Consider the following 18,263-nt stretch of genomic DNA (forward strand, 5'->3'; position numbering starts at 1 on the left):
ATAGTACTCTAACATAACGTAACATACTAACAGAAAACTAATTTCAAAACTATGTAGAAAAAAATTTATAAAACAAAATGACAAAAACAGAAAATATCTAAACCATTGAAAAGTAAAACCAGAAATAGAAAAATCCATAAAACAATTCACAATCAAAAATATCTAATAGTATCTCAATGCTACTAAAATGACACTGGTGTGTTTGTGTGTATAAAGTGTATATATTTGGCGACACATTAGAAGTGATGAAATGGTAAATTATGTGTCACGTATAGCAGGAAGAATGAGTGATTCAGAGCTGATGGTAATATCTCAGGCCACTGAAACCATCTACCTTTCATTTGCATGATTTGTTGAGGCCCAAACATGTTTGTGTGTGGATTGTACCCATATGAGTGTCTTTATAGCACCTGATTACCATCATGCCACGTCACACGACTGAAGAATGGATCCATTCCATCCTTAATGAAAAAACATATTTGTCTCTATGACCGTTCACTCGGGGGACCCCCAGTGCTGCTGCAAATTCAGTCCTTCCTGGTCTGGCGTCCCGTCTCTCTGGCTTTCTGCTCATCCAGCGTGTGATAAATCTGTGTGTGCTCCAGTGGGGCAACACAGGCTGAGGAATAACCCTCCAGAGCGCTTGTGCCGGCACTTTAAAAAATAAACCTGTTTGTTGCATCTCCATCATACATTTATCAAATCATTTCAGAGCAACGCTTTGGCTTCTGTCGGCTCCCACCAAACCAATTTATCTCCTTCTAAACAGGGGCTGTAGCTAAACGTGGAGCAGGTGTCGTCAGTCACTCAAGCGTCCCAGATTTCTCTCACTTCCTGCTTTCTGAGTGTCCACATAATATCCTGCTTGTTTTTTACTGCTTAGTAATGCTTTATAGCCTATAAAACTACATATATAAAAGATTTTGATGCCGCTCAAGGATTTTGCCTCCCTAAACTGTGGAGTCAGCTAAATTCGAACCATTTCCTGGTATCAGTGCCTCAATTTTCTGATGCTCCAAGCAAAGTATCCTGGGGAAATATTCACCCCCTGAAGAAAATGTAGGTTTAGTGATTCAATAGATGCTGGAGTGTGCTGTGATGATGCACTCTAACGGGTCAGGCTTTGTTAACTCGTCTTCCGCCATCTGCTCTTTTATGACATGTAAGATGGGCTCCCCTAAGTCCCAGAGAAAAAACAATGCTATGAAACCGATATCAGACATGATGAATGACAGACTGGTAGCTGGAGAATAGTTTTGTGGTCACAATACCTGAAACAGAAGGACAAATGAGTCTGTTTTGTAATTTCCGACTGGATAAGATGTACGCAACTTGCGTCACCAAAAATAATGGGAACCTGTCACTGGAGATTTATAAAATTGGCATATTTATTAGTGCTGTCAAATGATTAATCGCAATTAATTCTATTATTAATTCTAATTAATTCTATCCAAAATAAAGGTTTGTGTTTACTAGGGATCAATATTGGCAGAATTATCGGTATCGGATCGGTTCTGAAAAAAATAATATCGCTGCGATACTATTTTTTCAGAACTGATCCGATACCGATAATTCTGCCGATACTGATCCAATCTGATACCAGCAGTTTTTTTTTTTTTTTTTATCAATGTAGAATTTCTATACTTCTCTGTGTTGACCTGATCGTCACTCTTTTGTGTGTTAAACACAATCTACCAATTTTGACTACTTCATTTTAATGAAAAACTATCAAAAAAAAATTACAACTAGAATAATAATCTATTAAAAATCATTGTTGCACAATAAAAGTGTTAGTTTTTCTTTTAACGGTTTTAAATCTCAAATACTGTGCGCTCTTGAAGGGAGTTTCATTGCTTTGAGTGTAACTGAACGCTACACGCAATTTGTTTGCTGAATGGATGATGACAGACACACACAGTGGAAAAAATTGTTTATGTGAACTTGAATTTAAAGACTTGAATTTTAATCACATCACATGGAACTATGGAACAGCTTCAGAACACTTGAAATATAGTGCACACAGTTTTTTGGGTGCTTTATCATGTTTTTGTGCTTTTCGTGGAGCTCGACAATAAAACAGAACAGTATACGCACAATATCGGATTTGGATTGGTCTCATCTGACCGATATCCGATCTGAATAAAATGCGAGTACCTGAGCCGATACCGATCCTGAGTATTGGTAATTAAATTCAAGGCATTAATGTTTGTCTACAAAACCACCACTGGCTCTGCACCCATTTAACTAATTCATTACTTCAGGGTTATGTGCCTCTAGAAGCTTGTGTTCTGCAAGTGAACGGCGTATTATTGGACCATCTCAAAGAGGCACAGAATCATTTCATTCACTGCTCCCTCCTGGTGAAATGACCCGCACAACACAATCATAGCAGTAGAGTCCTTGGCCATCTTCAAGAAACATCGTTATTTGACCCTCTAACTCTAACACTTTCTATTCTATTTTAATTCTACTTAATTCTTTTTTTAATTAAAAAATTCTAGCTTTCTGTTTTTTCTATTCTATCTACTTGTTTATCTTTGTGTGTATTATATTATATATATTATATATATATATATATATATATATATATATATATATATATATATATATATATATATATATATATATATATATGACATAATTGATACTTCTGTATAGTCACTTCGTTATTTCATTAAGAAAATAAAAGGGGTTGATGATGTCAGATTGGAAAATCAGGGTTTAAGCAAGTTATTAAAATTTTATGAAAGACTTCAAATATATTTTGAGTAACTTAGTAAATAAACCAGTAAATCCAGCACATTAAGGTGTAATAAGAATGTAAGAGGGTCACATTTGACTCCATGTTGCCTTTATGGCATCATTGGTGTAATATTACTAGTACACATCAAATTATGGGGAGCTTACTTAAGTGTCGTGATTAAACTGTGCTGTAGTGGAAGGTGACTGTAGGCTGTGCAGTTTGACAAGGTTCCTGTCAAGCACAGTTCACATTAATGGATGGTGTTTGGGGATGTTGGGTAATTTTTCTTTGACAGGGTGTGGCTGTGGGCGACGTTGCTGTTGATTGCTTGTGCTCTACACAGACTGGAGAGTCGACCATACGGAGTTGTAGTAGAGTGGTTAAGACTCCTAGCTGGTTACGCAAATGTTGCAGACTCACTGTCAGGTGGGGATGACCACCTGGACAATTACTAACCGAAAAAAATTAGTAAGAACCCTTGTTGTGCCCTTTTGCAATGCACTTAACCCCAGGTTACTCCCAAAGGACTCTAACTGCAATTAGTGTACTGGAAGTATCTTCAGATGCATCTGTTAATGGATAGTAGTGGGCTATTAATACTTTATTTGTTTGTGAGCGAAAGAGAGCAGGTGAGTTGAGGGTCCCGTAAGGTCCAGGAGCACGTGTATCTGTGTGTCTCTCACCCGAAATTCTAGATTGTGTGGATTCCTATTAAGATGACTGGATTTTCTGCAGATTTCACTGTACAAACGTAAAACTTGTCCACATCTTTAGAAAGTGAACTCCTACCCAAAGCGTTCTTGCCTTTTTCCAAAAAAAATCATCCAGTGGTTTGCTGATGGCACAGAGGGGCCCTAGTAGTCCTTCCCTAGTATGTGCCGTGGACCTTGGTGTTCAGATTCTTTGGGAAATCCCTCTCACTGTATCACTGTGGCTTTGAGAGTTTAGAAGCCCCTGACAGCCCTAGACCCTAGACCCCAGCCCCACTGGCTTTCCAAAATTGTAAGGAATGTGGTTTGGAACCACTGATGTCATGTACCGGACTTCCTTGAGCACAGCTGTCTGTTCAGCGTTTTCAACATTATCTAAATGAAATAATTGGAAGAAAATATCTTTGGTTGTATGGAATAATTTTTCATTCATTTCTTGGTTGTTTTCTCTGCAAACTTTAGTTGAGAAAGTTGCTGCATTATTTGAATAAACTACAACTTCTCTGCAGTTAAGTGTAATTGGTGCATTTAAAATTTAGATTTCAGTTGGTCTAAAGTTTTTATAGTGTCATGTAAACTCTTCAGCTCCACTGAAATGATTCCAGTCAATTTTATTTTGCGAAACCAAAATAATTAATTTGTGTTTAAAATGTGTGTGATTGGTGTGTGTGTGTACATTACTACAACTACAATTGTTCTTAGCATTATGCTATTGCTCCAAAAGACAGAGGCGAGATGTGTTGTGCATGTGTACTTCATTCACCTTAAAGGAAAGCGTAGAAGCTTTACTGGGTTTGTCTTGATTTCGGACTCGATCCTTTTTTTTTTTTTCTTTTTTTTTTTATCCCTATACATATGTTACATATATGTCAAAATTGTCTGTACTTTGCCAGAACGAGCTATGAATTGAACCAGACTTTGCTGATAACAAAAGTCTGGCTTGTGTCAGACTTTTACAGTCTGTTAACCAACAGTCCCGCACTTCAAACCTACTTGTTCTGGTTTGATATCTGTCCAAATCATTTAGTCATCAGTCTTCACATCTGTCCTCTTGTGTTTTCCAGCAGCTGTTATTTCCTGTTTTCCAGTTTTCGCATGCCATACACCTGCCAAACACGGCTAGCTGAGCCTGACACGCAATAACTCACGCAACTGCCGTCCATCATTCTCCCAGCAGTCAGTCTAACCGGACACTCATCGTTCCTCATCTGTTGCGTATGTCCTCAGGTGTGCACACTGTGCTGTTTGCCTTCTATCCGTCATATTTATAATGCTGTTTACCCTCGCCACAAGTGAACCCCTTTTAACATCCCATTGTTTTCACAACCCGTCAGAAGCATGCAGCCAATTTTAGGTCATGACATGCCATTTGGGAAACGCAGAGATAAATCACATTGAATGGAGACTGTGATCCACAGACAGATCCTTCTGAAATAATTATCCACTCGCACTGACATTGGTTTCTGTCGTTCATGTGTGCCCTGTGGCTGTTTCAGAGTAGACTTATGCTGTCTATGTCTCAGTCTTATCACGTAATCACAGGCCCCAGTCAAGGTCTGCAGGCCCATAGGCTAAACCTGATTTAGATAAATAAGACCTGTTAGATGGAGTAGCGCTTCACAACTGACAAATAAGCCTATCTGTATGAATATGTGTCTGTGTGTCGTGGTCTCTGCCTAACATTTGGAGACTCGTAATTAAAATCATATAAACGTGAATGTTGCTTTTGACCATGTCAAAAGAGCTTATTTTACTTTTAGTTTGAAGCATGTATGACTAATTAAAACAGTCTGTCTGTCTAATTATATTTGTCTGTCTTATTCTATCTGTCTGTCTGTCTGTCTGTCTAATTATATTTGTCTGTCTGTCTGTCTCCTGGTATGTCTGTCTGTCTGTCTGTCTGTCTATCATTCTATCGGTCTATCTGTCTGTCTGTCTATCGGTATGTCTGTATCTGTCTGTCTATCTATCATTCTATCTGTCTGTCTGTCTGTCTATCTATCTATCGGTCTGTCTATCGTTCTGTCTGTCTGCCTATCTATCGGTCTGTCGGTCTGTCTGTCTGTCTGTCTGTCTATCGTTCTATTTATCTATCTGTCTGTCTATCTATCGGTCTATCTGTCTGTCTATCTATTGGTCTGTCGGTCTGTCTGTCTGTCTGTCTGTCTGTCTATCGTTCTATTTATCTATCTGTCTGTCTATCTATCATTCTATCTGTCTGTCTGTCTGTCTGTCTATCTATCGGTCTGTTTGTCTGTCTGTCTGTCTATCTGTCGGTCTGTCGGTCTGTCTGTCTGTCTGTCTGTCTATCGTTCTATTGATCTATCTGTCTGTCTATCTATCGGTATGTCTGTATATGTCTGTCTATCTATCATTCTATCTGTCTGTCTGTCTATCTATCGGTCTGTTTGTCTGTCTATCGGGCTGTCTGTCTGTCGGAGGGTCGGTCTGTATGGCTGTCTGTCTCTCTCTCTCTCTCTCTCTGTCTGTCTTATTCTATATGTCTGTCTAATTCTATCTATCTATCTATCTATCTATCTATCTATCTATCTATCTATCTATCTATCTATCTATCTATCTATCTATCTATCTATCTATCTATCTATCTATCTATCTATCGGTATGTCTGTCTGTCTGTCTGTCTGTCTATCGTTCTATTGATCTATCTGTCTGTCTATCTATCATTCTATCTGTCTGTCTGTCTATCGGTCTGTTTGTCTGTCTATCGGTCTGTCTGTCTGTCGGACGGTCGGTCTGTATGGCTGTCTGTCTCTCTCTCTCTCTCTCTATCTGTCTGTCTTATTCTATATGTCTGTCTAATTCTATATATCTATCTGTCTGTCTGTCTGTCTGTCTGTCTATCGGTCGGTCTGTCTGTTTGTCTCTCGCTTTCTCTCTCTCTGTCTGTCTGTCTGTCTTATTCTATCTATCTATCTATCTATCTATCTATCTATCTATCTATCTATCTATCTATCTGTCTATCTGTCTATCTGTCTATCTATCTATCTATCTATCTATCTATCTATCTATCTATCTATCTATCTATCTATCTATCTATCTATCTGTCTATCTGTCTGTCTGTCTGTCTGTCTGTCTGTTTGTCTCTCTCTTTCTCTCTCTCTCTCTGTCTGTCTGTCTGTCTTTCATTCTATTGAACATTCTATAATTCTATTAATTGTTCTGTCATGCTATTGTTCTATCGTTCCCTTTGTTTTAATTAAAGTGTATTTTGCCACACATTATGCTTGTGCATCATGTGCGTGTTTTGTATTGGGGTCATTAGATGGAAGCCAGTAATTCAGCTGTGGCATTTTGTTGGGTCAACACAACTTCATCATTTTTAATGTTACATTGATGGTCTTTAATAACCAAGTGTCCTAATTTTTGTTGGCGATATCGCTGAAACAAACATCTCTGGATATTAGTCAAGCCCCATTGGACAGTAATAATCTGATGAAAAGTGATGTTGAACAGTTATTGTATATCTAGCAGTCTGCAGTCGAGGGCGTATGACAAGACGAGACATGATTGCTCTGAAGTCTTTATAGTACAGTAGCCATCTAGAATCGTCTACGGCACTAATTGCACAGAGGCTGATTAGCAATTGTAAGTGGTTCGTGGACGTACTGTTGATAGGAGAAATGCTGAGAGGGTGCTTTTCCTGTTAACCTGGTGGTGTGCTGTACATGGCATAATTAAATTGCCCCATGTCTCCTAACCCCACTGTAATATTAGCAGAGTTTATACAGTCATTCATCAAAAAATCCTCATCAGAGATGCTGTACAGGACTAGCGAAACCTGCTAAGTTAGCACGCAGCTGTTTGTGGTGAGAAGGAGACAGTGAACAGCCAGTGAAACAGACCTGAAATTGTCTTTATCAGCATTTAGCTGTATTAACTTACTAGTAATAAGGTGAACTAATAAGTGATCTGTTCTGTAGTTTTATAGTTTATTACATGGTTTCTAACAATAATTATACATAAACAGTGCAACAGTGCAATAATGGACATTATGTTTTTTGCATGCACAATGAACTATTAAAATGCTGTGTAATAATGATAATGATGATAATGACGTTGACATTAATAGTAATAATAATAAAAATAATGATGATGGTGGTGATGATGATACTACTACTAACACTACTACTAGTTGTAATAAAAACAATATATATATTTGTTTGATTGTTTATGGTTTTATGTATTTATAGTTTTATTTATTTATTGTGTGTGCCCGTACACTCAAACCTCAGACTTCCCACTGACTTTACCTCAGGAGAACTTGAGCTGACCTCTGACCAGTGAGACTCTGATCCTTCCTTTGTGGAGTGATTTATGTGTCTTCCTTCATATCGATCGTGTTCAGGTCTGATCAAAGGTGCACCTAAAAGCCAGCCCTGAGAGAGACCATTATTGTGGATTCGGCTTTGCTCATACATTATTTATCTCCTTGAGCCTGTTCTATATGCCATTATGGACATTATGAGAGAAGGGAGCCACTGCCTTACCGTTTACTTAGTGTAAGCACAGGATACACGCAGGAGAGATCGGATACAGTCAGTGCGGAGGGTCATAAAAATGCCATAAAGAGGATATTGAGATGCTCTCCCGCCACAGAACGTGCAACATTCCCATTGGAAATGCGCCCCTGATTTAGGCAACAAGAGATTGAGTTGTTTTCAATGGCGTCTGTGAGATATAGTGGAGGTTTTGGGTGGGAAGTGATAGTGATGGATGCAGCTGGTATAAAAACTACTGCTTTCTCTTTTTCTGTCCCTCTTTCTCTAGCGCAAAGCCCGTGTCGAAGCCATGCCGCTGGATTTGGCTTCCTTGAGGAGTGTCCGAGAGTTTGCGGAGATCTTCAAAGCCAGGAAACTGTAAGTAATACACCGTACAACAGAATTGTAATACAATATTTCATTCCACACATGGATGAACGCTGGCTATTTAATCATAAATGGCGCTCTGCTCGCTCTGTCCTGAGAGCGGCCCCCCTCCTTCACCCGGCCCCCGGCTCCATTAACGAACTATCGCATCAAAGAAGGGGCCAAAAGGTCTTCCCTCTTTCATCGAGACCCCTCATCCCTCTCTGTGGTCAATAAATAAGTACCCGAACCTTAGCTATAATTCCATCAATCGCAAAGCCAAAGATTAACAGTGTCCTAGTTGAATCAATTAGTGCTCCCAGCTTTCGGGAAGTTTTAGTGGAATAAAAGTGGAACTGGCTTTTGAAAACACCGATAGATAGATCTCACACCCATGCTTAATAAATAAATAACTTTTCCATTATTTATTTATCACCCATTCATGTTGAATGTACAAAACAAACAAATAAGTAAATGTGTAATTGACTCATTTATAAATAATATGCTTTAAATCAATCAATCGGGGAATAATGATACATTAATTCATTGAATTTAGCAATTTCACTTTGCAAGAAAAAAAAATCTTTATATTACATTTTCATTCGTTTTTTCCTAAAGTAAATATTAAAATTAAAGTTAATAATAAAATGCACTTACATTTTTAAGTTCAGTCCCTCACTAAAAAGTATTAAGCCATCTGTTTTTGCAATGTAAGCATTATAAGAAAATGTGTCAATACACTTACCATGGTTTTCTTGGTCATGCTATACCTATATATTTAATTTTTTTATTTTATATTGTCAATTTTCCACTCCCTGGCCTGGAAATGAATTTTGAATTATGGATGTCTTGAATTCGATTATATAGTGTTTCCCACAATTTGTTGTTATCCTATTAGAAAATGTTATTTACTATTATGCCACGACAAAGCTTTTAACAGTTTAAGCATTTCTGCCTTCATATCAATGCAGGGTTTTCTAATTATTTTAATCTGTAAACATTCATTAGTTTTTGGATGGTGATCAGTAATTAGGCTAATGAGGCATAATTATGATTTAATATAGACGTGTCTGGCATGTCTCTTGTGTGTCACTTCTGATGTTGTATCTTATACTGTAGTTATAAGGGGGAAACGGTCTGTTGTGATTTTTGTATTTTAATATCATTTTAAATCAGTTATTTGTTCTTAGTGAAATTTTTAGAATTGGGTTCCTTTTTGTCCTCGTTCGCGGACCTTCCTCCTTGGTTTTAGTGCAGCACAGCTTCGACCTTCACAGCTCCATCAGCTCTCGATCCATATTAAGTGAGTTGCAGTATTAGAGGTGACGTCCTGGTTGTGTGGGGCGCGTGGAGGATCCGCCGGTGTCCCCGAGCCCTCGAGGGGCTGCAGGACTCATCTGGCCCCTGGCCGGCCCCGGGGCAACGGCAGCAGCTTGGTCAGCAGTCAGACCCCTGGAGGTGACCCCCACCCTGTCCCAGAGCCAAACCCCTCCACCCACCTCCAGTCCATCTAAGTTTCATAAACGCTTATTTTCCCACACGCTGGACGCTGTAAAATGCTTTGACCATGGCTCCTCATTACAGGATCTCTGAGCATTGTTTCCCAAAGTGACCCTGAGAAAGATGTGTTTTGGGATCCTTTCCTACAGCTTACATAGGCATCTACTTTCTAAGGCACTATCCTTATAGAAACAGTAGATGTGAAGTGCACAGGCAGCTTGATTTCATTGATTCTGCAAGAGTTCACTGCTATTTGTGAAAATAACAATGCAGTACTCATACAGGCATAAAAAACAGTGCAATGCTGTCTTTGTGCACTTTTGGGTTTGTGAATTTGGGTTTGTGCACTTTTGCATAAACTAAAAAAGTACACAAACCATTTTGCCTCAGAATTTGTTTGGCTTTGCTTTTTGTTTTGTTTCATCCTGCTTTATACTTGTTTTGTATTTATTTGTCTTGTTTTGTTTTTCTATATATTTTGCTTTGCCTTGCTGTTTTGTTTTGTATTTTGTTTATTTTATTCATTTTTTTTTTTGTTCTGTTTTGCTTTTTGGTTTAGCATTCCACTTTTTCTAGTATTTGTTTTTTTGTCTTATTTTGGTTTGTTCTTTTGTTTTCCTTTTTTATTCTGTTTTGATTTGATTATGCTCCTTTGTGTTTTTTTTTTCTTGTGTTGCTTTGTTCTGTATTTTTGTTTAGCTTTCTGTAGTTTTATTTGACTTTTTTGTGTTTTGCTTTGCATTATTTTATTTTGTCATGCTCCTTGTTTTTGTACTGTTCTTTTTTGCTCTTTTTGATTCCTTTTATATGTTTTTTTTGTTTTGCTTTGCTTTTAGTTGCTTTTTGCATTTTGTTTTGTTTGGTAGTGTCTCAGAATGTATTTGAAACAGGGCCTAGGGTAATATGGAGTGTGCAACTTAGAATGGCTTAAAAGTGTGTACAGAGCAACACTGGATCTGTAATTTTTAATTTTTGGACACAACCAGTATTGGTGTTTGTGCGTGTGTGTGTGCATGTGCATCTACTGTATACATTTTCCATGTATGTCATGGCTTGTTAGTTTAAGTGACAGTTCAGGGTTGTGGAAATCCCATGTCTGTGCCTCGGCCTTCCAAACACATCTGGGCTGGTCAGCTCTTAATAAAAGCTGTTAGCCTTTAATAAAAGGGAGAGATTAACCTATTAGTTTGGCACCCAAATCATTTATTTGGCCCATTGGCCCATAGTTAGTGTGGAGATCAGTTCAAACTCTGGACTGGATGGTGAGAGGACTTTCTTCGTGATGCTTTGAATCAAAATGGACTTTGGTTTTTCTGTTCTTAAGATAGTCACTAGTGAAGGGTTTGTGATGCTACTCTGTTTTTGCATTCTGTTTTTGTTTTGTTATATTTATGCTTTATTTATTTGTTTGTTTAACATATATATATTAACGTTTGGGTGCTGTTTTGAGTTGTGTTTTTTTCCTTGGCATTGCTTGTTTTTTTGTTTGTTTTTTTGTTTTCTTTAGCTTTCCTCTAGGGAGACACTGAAATTTCAAAAAAAAAAAAAAAAAAAAAAATGTAAATTTAAGTTAAATAAATTAAAAAAAAAATATATATATTTAAAAATATAATAATTATTACTACTGCTGTGAAGCGATTAATCGTGATTAATGAAATACAAAATAACAGTTTTTGTTTACATAATATGTGTTTTAATATAATAATATATATTTATTTTGCCAATAAATACACACACACAAACACACACACATTATATTTTTAAGATAAATATGTTTGTATCTCGTCAGTAAAGCCGGTTCTCTAATCAGTGGTAAATCAGGTGCGTGATTTCACATAGGGCAGCTGTTACTACACAGCGCCTTTGTTAACAGAGAAGCTGCACAAATCCACGTTCATTTTCAGCGTTTATTTGCGCAAACTTCATGAGAGTTTATATATACAAAATAAATATGCACAGTACACACACATATATATTGTGTAAACGAAAACTTTTATTTTTAATGCGATTAATCGCGATTAATTGTATAACAGCACTAATTACTAAAAAGCATTTTTGGTTTCGGTTTTCGGCTCAGAATTTATATTTTGGTGCATCACTACTTTCGCTTGTTTTGTTTATGTTTGTTTTGATTAGCATTCTGTTTTTTTTTTCTTTGTTCTGTTTTTAGTTTAGTCTTGATTAGCGTTTCAGTTAGTCACGTGACATTTTTCTTTCAGTTGATTGGCTAAAACAAACCTAGGGTCTCAGGTTTTATTTGAATACTAAAGATAGGTGTTTTTAAAGCGGCATTTAACCTTTAGAGTGACCTCATCTGCTATCCAGTGCTTTTTCATACACACCTCATGCTCATGTAACCCAGACCACCGTGATCTTACTCGAGCGAGTGAGTGAATGAATGAATGAATATCCTCTCTCTCCCTTGCCAAGGTTGTATTTCTTCATTAGCTGCTCCCTGGCTGTGTGTGTGTGTGTGTGTGTGTGAGTCCCAGAGGAGGTGGAGTAGATTAATTCTCATCAGGATGGAGAGGTGCTCAGGTGTGAATGGCAGCAGGCAGCTGGTGAGTCCACACCACGCCTCCCTGTTTCTGCTTCTGTCGAGATGTCTGCAGGCACACACACATTAACAATTACTGCCATTGGAGCTTAATTCAATCACAGCTGCTTTTGCCACTTTTCTGTAGCCTTTCTTTTCTTTTGTAGCCGTTTGTAAACCCCAATCTTACCTTGCCCCCTCCCTCATTTATTTTCTTTCTCCTCTCACTCCTGTTCTCTTTGTTCTTCGCCCTCAGTATGTTCAGGTAGGCGCAGGAAACATATTTCCATGTACTTATCATTCCTTTGTTCTCGTCGGGTTTTTGTAGTGTTTAATTAACTCAAGTCACACGACATACGCTGTGAAGTGAAGTTGATCGCCTATGATGTTTAATCCCGCCAAGCGTTCGCTGTGTATTGATTGCTTGTGGACAAATTCCTGACTCAAGGTGTTCAAACCAAGAGCAATGCAATGAAGTGACACAGATATGCTACAAAAATATGCCAGCAAATATCCTCGCCAAAACTAGTTATGCACCATTTCTTTTCGGTCCCTGAGAAAAGTTTGCATACTTATTTCAGTCAAGTTCACTACGGTAAAACGCAGGCTTTATTGCGGTAATATTGTATTGCTAAGCTAACAATGAATCACACACAATCACAAAAAAAATCACACACACATATTATTTTGTGGATTGTGTTATTTAGAATAAGTTAAATAGTTGTATTACTAATGTCCATGTTTATATGGATATCAATAAACTAATTATTTACCTTATTCTAAGTTAAAAAAAAATCGAGCAACCGTAATTTTACGAAGCTACGAGAATACTTTTTGTGCGTAAAGAAAACAAAAATAATGACTTTAATCAACAATTTGTCTCCTCCGTGTCAAACTACTTCGCCATTTTGGAGAGTATCACATACTGTACATAAACAATGTACGCAACGTATGTACGCGTAAACATCGTTTACGTTCGGATCACAGCATAAACAATGTAAACAATACAATGTACATATGTTGCATTTGTTGTTTGAAGTTTTGTTTTTCTTACTGATTAGAAACCCTTTGTAGTGAGGAAAAAATAAATTAATTAATAGCAAAGCGGTCCATAGTTGTAGGTCGTTTATTTTTAACATCTCATTGCCTATAAAGTCTTTCCTCCACAGACACGTGGCTTTAGTAACGAGCGCATGCTTGTGGGTGCTGTCTGTTTATCTGTGTCTGTCTATTTTAAAGCATCTCTCTGTTAGCCACACATTTTATTCGGCTGCCCATAAACGCGCGTGGCCCCTTAATGACGGCCGGTCGGAGTGGAGGGAGACAAAAGCAATCATTCTTTTATGGGCAGAGATTATTCTGAGGTCAGAGGTCGTGCCCTGGGGGTTCTTTAAAGTAAGTATGGAGCGTTATTCCTCCCCGTCCGGTCGTTTCCGCCCCCGCTCGCCCCGACACGTAAATTGCACATTTGCGGAAGACCCCCCTGATTGCATTAATAAGTTTAAAGGGAGTTTTTACATTATGTGGGCTAAGCTATTAAAACCATTTGTTAGCTTTTTGCTTATGAAGACACGGCCGGCGGGGGGGCGGCTCAGAGCGAGCGCTGCGAGTTGTTAAATCATACGACACAACAGCAGCATTAGCATGCAAACAACAACGCTCCTTCCCACTGAGAGCCGTTTCCAGATCGACCCGAGAAATTACATTTTAGGTGAGAGAGATTTTGTATAAGAAATCGTCTCTGTTTCAATCAAATGAAGACTGTTGTGGTGAACGATATCTTAAAACACATTCATTGCATCATCAGGGGCCACTTTTTAACTGCAGAGGTTGCTAGGCTTTTCTTTGGGTGTTTATTATTTGGTTTATTGGTAACTGACCCTTGGCTTTTACTCGTCCAACAACTAACATATTTATTTATTTATTGACATATATCTAAATGTATATGGTGACTTGAATGGACTTATGTTCTTAATTGTTATTTTTGGTGTCAGGCTGGTGGAACTTTTCTGATGTCATAATCATGAATAAAATGAGAGCTATCGGAAATTATGAGATATCGGACATTTTTATATTATGGCGAGGTCAGTTCAGCTCAGTGTTATTTTTGTATTATATATAAACACATATAAATTGTGTTGATCTTTTTCATCATTTTGATGTTGTGGTCGGTTTTATTTTTAGAAATGTATTTATTTATTTACCAATTTGTAATTTCTGTGCTTAAAGGGGTCGATTAAAATTTGGAGTGTTACAAGCTCTTGGTGCTTTAAGAAGATCTGTAAAGTCGTCGTAAAGACTAAAGTCTCAAATCCAAAGAGATATTCTTTATAAAAGTTAAGCGTCAACCACAAACGCCCCTAAAATAGCTCGTTCTAACACGCCCCCACATCTCTACGTCACTGTGTGGGTAGATTTCATAACGCCGCCCAAATGTTCACGTAAAGTATGACGGTGTAACTTATTCTCGCAAATTTATAAAGTGGGGTAGTTAAAACTTTAAGGACAGTTTTGCGCTTCTGACTCAGTCTGTAAGTATATTTTCATATTTAAAGGATTCGACACTGATGACATGAGTTTTGAGCAGTGTAGAGTAGCGCTTGTTGGTTGTCATTTCTCCAATCAAAAATGCAGACATTGTTTTCTGTGTAAAAACACAGTACAAGCCATTATAATCAGTAATTATGTCCCCACTGGATGCAACAAATGACTCATTATTAAATGTGTTTCATTAGTTTTGTCTCATCGCGCCGGTACACGGTATCACAGTATGATTTCCGTCACACGCTTGAGGTATTCGGCCAATCACAGTGCACTGATAGCTGGCCAATCAGAGCACACCTGTCTTTTCAGAACGATGAGCTTTGACAAATCTATGTGTTTCAGAAATGCAGGTCATAGAGGAGCAACAATTATGTATATTATGTGTAAAATAATGTGTTTTTTAACCTTAAACCGCATAATCACAATGCATTACAACAAATACACAAAATAATGTGTTTTTTAGCAACATCATAGGACCCCTTTAAATGCATTTCAGTAAGTTGCCCAAGTTATTATACAATGACATTTATATAATTTTATTTTTAAATTTGAAAGAATCTTAAATTTTGTAAATAATGTTGTATACACTAGACTTACATATTAATTTAAATTGTAAGAAATTTATTTAATTTTATTTTTTATTATTAATTTTTTTTTTTTTTTTTTTTTTTTACTATTTGTAACCTACATGAATACAGGGATTATTTTCCACTTTTTTAAAATGTGTTTTGATTTTAGTTTTTAGGTTTGGTATTTGCTTTTGTTTGTGCGTGTTTATTTTGGTTTCTCTTTTGTGGTATTGGTTGGGGATTTGTTTGTTTTTTTGTTTTGTGATATCTTTTTTGTTTTTTTTGTATCTCTATCTATCTATCTATCTATCTATCTATCTATCTATCTATCTATCTATCTATCTATCTATCTATCTATCTATCTATCTATCTATCTATCTGCAGGTGAACTATAACTCTAATTGCACACTTTAATAACACTGTTAAAGCAGTGGTTCTCTTCTGGTGGGTTGAGATACTAAATGCAAATAATAAAAGCAACCAGAATCTGTCATAATCTGGGCAGCACAGTAATTTGGTTTGTTGAAGCAGACGTTGACTGTGATGTAAAGGAGTGTAAGGTTTCCCTGGTTTTCGAGGTGATATCACAGTCTCGAGCAGCCCATGGGATGCATTATCTGCCGCTCACCAGCGATCACAGACATGTTCCTCTTCCATTACACGGTTTCAAACACAAGCGTGAAAGTCATAAAGTTTAATGGTGTTCTCTCGCAGGTACAATCACTCCCTCTTTTTGACTCCACGCTTCATTAAGTCCCAGAGAGATCTGTGTGTGTGTGTGTGTGTGTGTGCCAGGCTCTGTGCCCACGACTGTGAGCTTGTCAGTCAGAGGTGGAGGGCAGATCTGTTTCCTCTGCAGATGTTTCCAGACAGTCGTGTTCTCCAGCGGGAGCTGAACTGCTCTCTTGGGTCCCGCAGCATCTTGCTGCCCTTTGGGCGTCTGAGCGGAGCACCCGGGTGTGTTTTATTGAGAGGGATGATGTTTGCCCAGTCTGAGCAGGCACTTGAGTGATTTTCTTTGCATTTGGTTCATTTGCAGTTTAACATGTTTTTGGATCGGTCCACAACTACACACTTTCAGAACCTTTCGTTTAGAAGATTAACTCCAGAATTTTCTCAAGAAACCATTTCCCACATATTAAGTCTCTCTCCACAGTCTCGCCATAGAAAGACATTAAAAAGACCATTAATAAAAAGAAACTTTAATTAACTTGGTAACATTTACAAAAGAGCACAAAACTAAAAATGTAATAGTTTTAAATACTTGAAATATAAAATGTGTTAAATTATGTGTATTTTTTTTTCTTCTAGTATCATATATCATATCATATATTACGTTATATTATATTAAACACCTAAAACTAAAAGGTTAAGATATTAAAATATATTAAATAACATTAAATTGGAAATATTTAGAAATGTACAATATTTTAAATATGTGTTTCATGTTTTACTATTTTTATCCCTATTATGTTATATTATTATATGTATTCTTTTATATTAATAATTAAATTAATTATTATTTTTAATTAATTTCAAACACTTTAATTTACAAAACAAAATAATACTTGAAACAAACTTGAAAATATTTTGTGGTATTTAGAAGAAAAAAACAACAACAACATTGAATGTCGTTAAAATATATTATATAAACACCTAAAATAAGCTAAATATATTTTATAGCTTTTCATAACTAACTAACCAACTATATATATATATACATATTTTTTTCTTTTTTTTCTTTTTTTTACTATTTTTATTCATATTATTATATTTTATTCATAAAAAATACATTAAAACACAAATTTATTTATCAAAATAATACTTTGAACAAACTTATTTTTTTGTATTTATAAAAAAAAAAAAAAAAACATTGAGTGATAACTCTTGTGTCCATGTCATGCTGTACAATAATCAGGCACAGTAACTTCTGCAGTTCATAGAAACAGAAACAAACAACTGTTGAGCTTGGTCTTTGGTTGTAAAGGTCAGTTGTAACTAGAACATGTGCTGTTTGTTCAGTGTGTGTTTCTCCGTGTGTTTCTAATGGAAGCACATGTGTCACCGTGGCCTCTGCTCATTTCCCATGATCCTGTGTGTTTCCACTGATGCACGTGTCTTTCCACATAGATCCTGAAGGGAAATGTGAAGTGTACTTTTTTTAATGTCAAAGAGAAGACTCATTAAAGCAGGGGCATAACAATTCCTCCATTAATTTTCCAGCAACCAGTTTTTAATTAATAGTGCAGGCAGTATTAAATATGGAGTACACAAATTGCCTGTGGGCTTCGTAATTAATTCTAATGGAAGAAATTAAAAATTGCTGGGGTGGATTCAGATTATTCTGCTGTATGGCTGTGGTTTCAGGACCACTGGAGCGACTCTGTCAAAGAAAAGATCTTGCCTGGACTTTCCTGAATTCTCCGTCCGTTCTCACGCCGATGGATGAACGTCCGTCTCTCCCAGGAATGACCTTGGAATAGACTTGAAAGAATGTTTCTTCTAATTTAGCTTTATTTGTTTTCTCTGCGCTTGTTTTTTGTTGGTTTGTTTTATGTTTGTGTTTGGTTTTATGGGGTTTGAATTGCTATTTTTTTGGCTTGCTTTTTGTTTTTATGGATTTGGTTTGTTTGGTTTTGGTTTTGTGGTTTGGTTTGTATTTTGTTTTTCATTTTATTAGTATTTTTTTGTTTGTTTTTGTTTCTTTTAGTTTTGTTGGGCTTGTTTAGGTTTTTATAGGTTTGTTTTGGGGTTTAGCTTTTTTTTATAGATTTTGCTTTGATTGGTTTTGGTTTG

General features: G+C 36.8%; 1 protein-coding gene across 4 annotated transcripts in view; it reads left to right on the forward strand.

The window, feature by feature from the left end:
• The window catches only part of LOC128014368 (WW domain-containing oxidoreductase), a 194,483-nt gene that overhangs the window by 41,964 nt on the left and 134,256 nt on the right, over positions 1–18,263 (forward strand). For all 4 annotated transcript variants that reach the window (XR_008183533.1, XM_052597943.1, XM_052597944.1 and 1 more), the window contains exon 6: positions 8,242–8,330. Coding sequence is in view for 3 of the 4 variants with exons in the window: in XM_052597943.1 (XP_052453903.1) it covers positions 8,242–8,330 (89 nt within the window). In the remaining variant the exon portion in view is untranslated. The remainder of the gene's footprint in view (positions 1–8,241; positions 8,331–18,263) is intronic.

The sequence above is a fragment of the Carassius gibelio genome, chromosome B25 (genome assembly GCF_023724105.1).
Source record: "Carassius gibelio isolate Cgi1373 ecotype wild population from Czech Republic chromosome B25, carGib1.2-hapl.c, whole genome shotgun sequence".
NCBI classification, from domain to species: Eukaryota; Metazoa; Chordata; class Actinopteri; order Cypriniformes; family Cyprinidae; genus Carassius; species Carassius gibelio.